The sequence below is a fragment of the Marmota monax genome, unplaced genomic scaffold (assembly GCF_021218885.2).
Source record: "Marmota monax isolate L192 unplaced genomic scaffold, Marmota_monax_Labrador192_F-V1.1 WCK01_AAM20220418_F8-fsc00004, whole genome shotgun sequence".
Classification (NCBI taxonomy): domain Eukaryota; kingdom Metazoa; phylum Chordata; class Mammalia; order Rodentia; family Sciuridae; genus Marmota; species Marmota monax.
Window position 1 is genome coordinate 10,479,971 of NW_026692881.1, and position 8,202 is coordinate 10,488,172.

Sequence of the window (8,202 nt, forward strand, 5' to 3'; positions counted from 1 at the left end):
AGAAAAAGAAGACATACTCTAGAGAAAAGAAAGGATGTACTGGCCAAGAGACAGAGCTGTTGGTACTGTTGATTGGAGGCTCTGCTGAGCTGTGGAGCAAGTCATGAGGAGGAGAAAAGAAGAGAAAGCCTGAGCGAGAGGAGAGAGGGCATTGGAGATGGTCACCATCACCAGTTTAGGGAACCATCAGTTGAGATATATCTCCTAGACCAAGCATCTGAGGGTGTGAATCTCCTGCTCTGCTCTGGATGCAATGAGTGGTGCCCTGTTGTTAATTCCTTGTTGTTGTTGCCTTGAAGCAACACAAAATGTTACCTAAATACTGAGTGGGTGGTCAGCAATTGAAAATACAACAGCAGGGATCTGAGGGATACCCTAGAAGGAAAAAGAAAAAAAAAAGTACTGAAGTAATTTAGTGGTAGATATGACTTATAACCAAGCTGTATCATTAAATGCATTTATGTATCACTACAGTTTATATCACTCTTTTTTTTTTTTTCCAGGAGCCTTGCAAACAACAATCTTCAGACACTCCCAAAAGATATTTTCAAAGGCCTGGATTCTTTAACAAATGTGTAAGAGGACCTAAGAAGTCAATGATTAATCAATTCATTTGGAGTAATTAAAAGGAAACCAGATATTGGTTACTAAAATTTTTAACTGGCTTTGAAATTAAATGAAAATTATCAGATTTTAATTTTAAACTTATATAGACTAGCAAATGAATCTTCTAAGGTATTTACTATTGGCAATTCTGAATCCACAGTACCCAGGCATTACTTTGACAGCATGTGTCTTTCTAAGAAGAGTACTGATAAATGTCTTCGAGTGGGTGGGAAGAAGAGACCCAGATAGAAATTTCAAGATCCCTTTTGTTTTTTTCTTATGAGATCCAGGAAATGCAGCTGCAAAGAAAAAACATAAAGGAGTCTGGGAAACTGACAGAGTAAGATGAAAGGTTACACCCATGAGTTGGTCAGTCAACAGAGAAATGGAGCAGGAAATGGGGGAAGGGAGGAACATTTGCCTTTTCTCTCATTAGACAGAACAACAACTCTAGGCTTAATCCCCAGGAATTTGGCTTAAGCCCCAGGAAGGGAATGAACTTAATTATTTTTGACCCCTTTTCAAACAAAAGAGCTTTCAAACTTTGACTTTTAAGCCTCAGAGTGAAAGATCTTTGCAAGGAATTTGTATATTTTGCTGTAAGCAAAGCGAGTACTATATGCCTAACCCTCTCAAAAGCAATTTAGTTTCATTAAGTGCCTTCCATAACATTAGCAGGGTATTTAAATGTCATAAGATAAAATATAGGGACAAATTAAAGGATATGTGAAAATAAACGATTTTTTACTGTTCAGGTACTTTGTCATAGAATATATATTCAAAACAACTTTTCTTCAATAACAAAAAAAATCTGAGTGAAATATTTTCTTCTAAGCCCAGTATTTAACTTCAAGTCAGGAAGCTCATGAAAAACTTTCTTTGTTCCTTGCAGTAGGCCCCAGCCCCTCCTCCACACCATTACCCCAATTCCTGAATGATGGTTTATTTCCAAGAGAGGGACAGAATCAAGTCACTTCCAAGAACGTGCTGGACAGATCAGTTATCTGCTCTGGTTTACAATAGGTCAGAAGGGTTGACACTCATTATTCTGGGTCAAAATGCTCTTGAAGATATGAGGTCGGTTCTGGGAAGGTCTTGAAAGTTGGATGATGCTCCCTGGCAGAATTGAGATGTAGCTCATGTTTGGGGGGCGGGGTCCTCTGTACCATCCTTGTGTTACTCTAACACTTGAAATTGTCTTAGTCTCTCTAGGGAATTCCATAATGCGTTTGGTCTTTTGGACCTAGTCTGATATGTCCAAATCAAGAATTATCTTAGAAATCCAAGGATCCATGCCAACCTACCTTTTAGTGAATTTCTTGGTTTCTTGAATGTATCCCCTAAAAAGCATTTTTAAAATGCTTGGCATGAAGCCTTTATTTATTTATGTTGCATGAAGAGTAGACAGCACCTATCTTGAAATTCTATGTGATCAAAAAAGGAAATGGAATTCCTGAACAGAAGCAGTACAAATAAACAAAGACCTTGGTTAATTAGGGTCACATGTGGAAATTTAAGTGATTACAGGCATGAGCTATTGTATGTCTGCATTAACTCAGCTGTGGCACAGTCATTTCCTATTAAAACTGAATTTATAGACTATGGAATAGGATCAGGATTAATTATGTCTATGAGAAAGAAGAAAAGCAGACAGCTTACTCAATTTAATTCTGTCCTACGTTTTATCCTCTAGACCTGTGCTGTCCAATATGGTGTCTGCTAGACACTTGTGTTACTGAGCACTTACAATGTGCTGCTAGAGTAATTGAAGAACTGAATTTAAAAATTTTACTTCTTTTTTTTTTTTTTGGTGTGGAGATTAAAGCCAGGGCTTTGAATATGCTAAGTAATTCCTCTACCACTGAGGTACTCCACTCCAAGTCCCTTAATTTTTTCAAGTTTAAATTTAAGGACTGTTAGCCAGGGACATAGCTCAGTGGTGTAGTGCTTACTCAGCACAAAATTCTGGGTTTGATTCCCAAAACTGGGGGGAAAAAAGTGTAAAAACTATTTCTCAGTTCCAGTATTAGGAAGACTTTTAAGTACATTTGGAACACTTGAGTATGTGAAACAATTTTTTCAACTGCAAATTTTATAAAATCTAAATACAGATCACACGTTTCTAATGAGAATTTAGCATCTGAATTGAGATATACTATAAGCATAAAATACACAGTGGCCTTCCAAAGATTTAGTATAAACAAGACTGCAGGATATCTCAATAATATTTATATTGACTGCATGCCTGAATGATAATATTTTTCAATGTATTGGATTAAATAAAACATACTATTAAAATTGATTATACCTGTTTCTTTTTACTTTTTTAAGTGCGGCTCTTAAAAAAATTAAGCTACGTGTGTGGTTCATATACTATTTCTATTGACAGCACTGCTGTAGTCTAAGCTACCTTTAAATCCAAAAGAGAGCAAGTGATGAGGTTCCATTGACTGGGGTGGCCTTTAAGGCTGCTCTGTGGTCATTCTCTGAGCCCAAATTGAATGGTCAGGCAAGTTCAAGGCAGGTCATGGGGCATATGTCATGCCAAGCAGGGCCTTTGTACTGCAAAAGTAGCAGAGGTTTGTCTTTCAGGGACCTGAGAGGGAATTCATTTAACTGTGACTGTAAACTGAAGTGGCTGGTGGAATGGCTCGGCCACACCAATGCAACTGTGGAAGACATCTACTGCGAAGGCCCCCCAGAATACAAGAAACGCAAAATCAATAGCCTCTCCTCCAAAGATTTTGATTGCATCATTACAGGTAATATATGCAAAATTATTTTGCATCATAAAATTAAAATAAGCGCTGTGGTTTTTTAATGTACAAGAACTCATATTTTTACATCTTAAAAAAACCACTTGAGCAATTTAAACTATGAGCCATTAAAACTTCATGTGCTTAAAAGCAAAGTAAAATTGTCATTTTGCTGTTTTTCTAAAATAACAGTATTTCTTATGGATATTTGAGATTTAGCCAAGGAAAGAAGTATTACTATTAAGTTACCGTTACTCATCATCATTTCCTATTTTTGCAGAATTTGCAAAGTCTCAAGACCTGCCTTATCAATCACTGTCCATAGATACTTTTTCTTATATGAATGATGAATATGTGGTGATTGCTCAGCCTTTTACTGGAAAATGCATTTTCCTTGAATGGGACCATGTAGAAAAGACCTTCCGGAATTATGACAATATTACAGGTATGAAAACCCTAATAAAAATTTGAACGGGAAGTTAAACTGCTTTAGCCAAGGGTAACAGGAGAAGATGAGAGGTATGAGGGCAGGCTCTGAGCAGGGCCAGAGTCATTCAAATCTCAACGCTACCTTTTATTAGATAACTAAGAATTATCCTCCAAGACTTAATTCCTTCACTTGTAAACTGAGAATAGTACCTAACATACAGGGTTGTTAATAAGATATGTCTCCTTACCTTTCCCAAAATAACTTTCAGGAGCCTCACTAGAGATGGTATCCCTCTTTCACTTTCTCAAGGATTCTTCCTTTTCTCTCCTGCAACCAGTGACCTAAAGCTCAAAAAAAGTTACGATTATCATCTCCCTCCTTCCTTGGGGGATTCTAGAGCATGAAGCAGTTTTTCTAGAGCAGGGAGCAGTTCACATTTAAAGCAAACCAATTACAGGTAGAGCTGGGGTTTGACCAAACCATTGCTCTAGGCTTTGTAGAGTAGTTCTGGAACCTTGAGGAATCCTAGCCCAAGTTATAAGTCCTGAAACAGCTAACCTGGTTTCAAATTGGGTTAGGCAGTCACAGTTGGCATAGCCTATAATCCCATTGACTTGGAAGGCTGAGTCAGGAGAATTGCAAGTTCAAGGCCAGCCTCAGCAACTTAGTGAGACCCTGTGTCAAAATAAAATAAAAAGGCTGGGGGTGTAGTTCAGTAGTAGAGTACCCAGGGTTCAATCCCCAATGCTCTCTCCCCCCAAAAAAGTATTTGGGAAATAAACCCTCATTCAGGAGTTGAGGTAATAGGTGTCGGGGAGGGACTGGGAATCTACTGGTGGGACTTGGTTTGAATTCCAATTCTCCCTTGTGGTAGTAGGACTTAGCTACTCTAAGCTTCAGTTTTCTCATCTGGAAAAGGAAGATGAAATTTTTCTCTTAAGGTTGTTAGGAAAATGTAATGATATGATTTGATAAAGCACAGTTAAACTCTCAATAAATGGCGGTTTTTAATTAGAATTACTCTGCTTAACTTCTGACATGTCCAGGAAAACAATAGTTCTGTTCTGTAAGAGGTAAGAGGAAAAAACTCAGACTATACCTGTGTGTCCTGAACATCTAGAGCAGGCTAGATGTGACATGACAGTTTTGCTGCTGGGAACACAGCCCTGTGAGGTGAAAAGGTACAGAATTCCAGAACACTGGGGACATTGGCCTTGGAGACTGGTCTTGCTTAATCAGCCAAGGAAATCTCTTGTTTTAGGCTGATTTTGTTGTATGGCCCCAGCCTGCAGGAGAATTGCAAGTTCAAGGCCAGCCTCAGCAACACGTTCCAAAGAGGATGGCCACACAACTAATCTCTTGCTTGTCTTTTCCCAGGCACGTCCACTGTAGTGTGCAAGCCTATAGTCATTGAAACTCAGCTCTATGTTATTGTGGCCCAGCTGTTTGGTGGCTCTCATATCTATAAGCGAGATGGTTTTGCAAACAAATTCATAAAAATCCAGGATATTGAAATTCTCAAAATTCGAAAACCCAATGACATCGAAACATTCAAGATCGAAAACAACTGGTACTTTGTCGTTGCTGACAGCTCAAAAGCTGGTTTTACTACCATTTATAAATGGAATGGAAATGGATTCTACTCCCATCAATCCTTACATGCGTGGTACAGGGACACCGATGTGGAATACCTAGAAATTGCCAGAACACCTCTGACCCTCAGAACGCCTCATCTAATCCTGTCCAGTAGTTCCCAGCGTCCTGTAATTTATCAGTGGAACAAAGCAACACAACTATTCACTAACCAGACTGACATCCCTAACATGGAGGATGTATATGCTGTCAAGCACTTCTCAGTGAAAGGTGACGTGTACATCTGCTTGACAAGGTTCATTGGTGACTCCAAAGTCATGAAATGGGGAGGCTCCTCCTTCCAGGATATTCAGAGAATGCCGTCTCGAGGATCCATGGTGTTCCAGCCTCTTCAGATAAATAATTACCAATATGCCATTCTTGGAAGTGATTACTCCTTTACTCAAGTGTATAACTGGGATGCAGAGAAAGCCAAATTTGTGAAATTTCAGGAATTAAACGTTCAGGCACCAAGATCATTCACACACGTGTCCATTAATAAGCGTAATTTTCTTTTTGCTTCCAGTTTTAAGGGAAATACGCAGATTTACAAACATGTCATAGTTGACTTAAGCGCATGAGACACCAAATCCTGTGGCTGCCATCAGAAACTTTCTACAGTACATGATCTGGATGAACGCAATGCATGATGACTCTTATCACTCTCGCAAATGAATGCCTTTCAAACATTGAGACTGCTAGAACCAAGCACTATCAGTATCTCCATCCTTAACTGTCCAGTCCAGTGGTGTGGGAAGTTACCTTTTATAAGACAAAACTTAAATTGTGTAACTGTTCTTTGCAGTGAAGATGTGTAAATAAGCGTTTAATGGTATCTGTTACTCCAAAAAGAAATATTAATATGTACTTTTCCATTTATTTATTCATGTGTTCAGAAACAACTGCCAAATAAAATGTTTACATTTTCTTTCATATCCCAAAGGTAATTATTTACAGGAGTCGTTTTATTCTTGTTGATGGTATATTGAGGAAGTAGTTTTATACAATAGGATTATATTTGGATGGAGGATTTATGGTATGAATAATGAATGAAGATAAAACATGGAAATTGAATACCCGTAATTTATGAACATGTTTGTCTGCGGCTGTATTGGCTGATTCTGAATAGTCAAAGGTGTTTCCAGAGGTCATGGCTTTTAGGGACACTTTGAGGTGACATGGTGACAAATTAAAAGAAAAATAGAGAAGTGTTACCTGTTATAAGAAAAATAATTTGAAATAAATCCTTTCCTGTCTGTTAGCCCCAGCTAAGAACACTACTCAGGCAATTTATAGAGAAATTAAAATTAATATTTAGGATTTAAAAATCCCTATTCAGGAACTTTCTAAATATTTGACTCAGAATCATCTGACTGCTGAAAGAGATTGTAACCTTATAGCACTTGCTTCAAATGTACCTGCTAGGAAGCCCTCTTAATATCAAGGATGCTTTGCTTCTAGAAACTAATTTTGATCTTACCGACCTGCCGCACAGTGCCCGGAAAGCTCATATTTGATTTTCTAAATTCCTGCTTTTGGATTACATGAGTTATTAACACCTAGCATAATGCCTGTGTAGGCTCTCAAAAACACTTTTGAAGAAGCATGTGGGTCCTCCTCTTATTATAAACTTTATAAGGCCCTTCGACTTAATCGGTCAGCATTTCTTGAGTACTTTTTAAGAATGGAATATGGTTGGTAGGGGCAGCTACTAAGGAAGGGTAGGGTACAGTCCTAATCCTCTGGGGCCTGAGAAGACTGCAGAGCAAGCAGTGAGTGCCAAGAAGTATTTGAACATTCCAGATTAAGTATTATAGGAGCATCAAGGATGTCTTTTGGGAAGATGTAGTCCTTGTTTGAAATTAAAGAGAAGATGTGATTTCAAAAGAGGATTGTGCCTGGGCATGGTGCTTTTTTCCTGTGATCCCACTGATTTGGGAGGCTAAGGCAGGAAGATTGCAAGTTCACAGCCAGCCTCAGCAATTTAGTGAGGCCTTAAGTAACTTAATGAGACCTTATATCAAAAAAAGGAGGGGAGTGCTGGGCACGTAGCTCAATGATAAAGCACCCTAGTACAAAAAAAAATGATGAGGGGTGGTCATGGCAGAGAAGATACTCCTGGCACAAACTGGTTGTGTGCATGCTGTCTTTATGGAGGGCATCAGAACCTGATTCTGCTCATTGTTCCTCAGACTCTTTAGTCATATTACCAGGTAGGAGCCGTCAGGGAGCATCTCCTCTGCTTTGCATGTATCTTGCAGGCTGAGGCATCGAGGGTCAACAAAATAATTACACAGCCTCTGGAAGCAACACCCTGGAAAGGTACACACAAGACCAGATTCCTTCATCCATATAGACTGGACATGAGTTCTGATATCAGAGTTATAGAGGGGAATACTTACCCATTCTTGATCCTGCACTTAGGGAGAACTGGCCTTGGAATGTCTTAATTCATTCTGTTCCATGGAGGAACCCTTGATTTGTAAAGAGTGGGTTTAAGTCCAGCTGTGCCATGTTCTGGTTTTGTCCACCAACAAGCTACTTAACCCATCTGAGCCTGTTTCTTTATTTTGAAAGAAGGACAATAATACCTATTTCTGAGGACAAGGGAGAGGTTAAATGAGCAAGTATATGTGCAGTAGATTGTATTTTCAAATATGTCTCTCACCCAAGCTCTGTGAGGATCTTGCGAGGTGGGGCCTAATTCACCTGTTCTCAATCTGCATGGGTTTGAGGTTTGCTTCCAATCTGTACAATGTGCTGGAAATGATACAGTTT

The 8,202-nt window shown here is 38.9% G+C and overlaps 1 protein-coding gene across 1 annotated transcript in view; it reads left to right on the forward strand.

Annotated features, from left to right (window-relative positions):
• Lgi1 (leucine rich glioma inactivated 1) overlaps positions 1-7,979 on the forward strand; it is a 35,102-nt gene extending 27,123 nt beyond the window's left edge. The window contains exons 5-8 of the mRNA XM_046449714.2: positions 504-575; positions 3,199-3,368; positions 3,643-3,807; positions 5,170-7,979. Coding sequence (XP_046305670.1) covers positions 504-575; positions 3,199-3,368; positions 3,643-3,807; positions 5,170-6,005 — 1,243 coding nt within the window. The 3' untranslated portion in view covers positions 6,006-7,979. The remainder of the gene's footprint in view (positions 1-503; positions 576-3,198; positions 3,369-3,642; positions 3,808-5,169) is intronic.
• Positions 7,980-8,202: the final 223 nt, after the last annotated feature.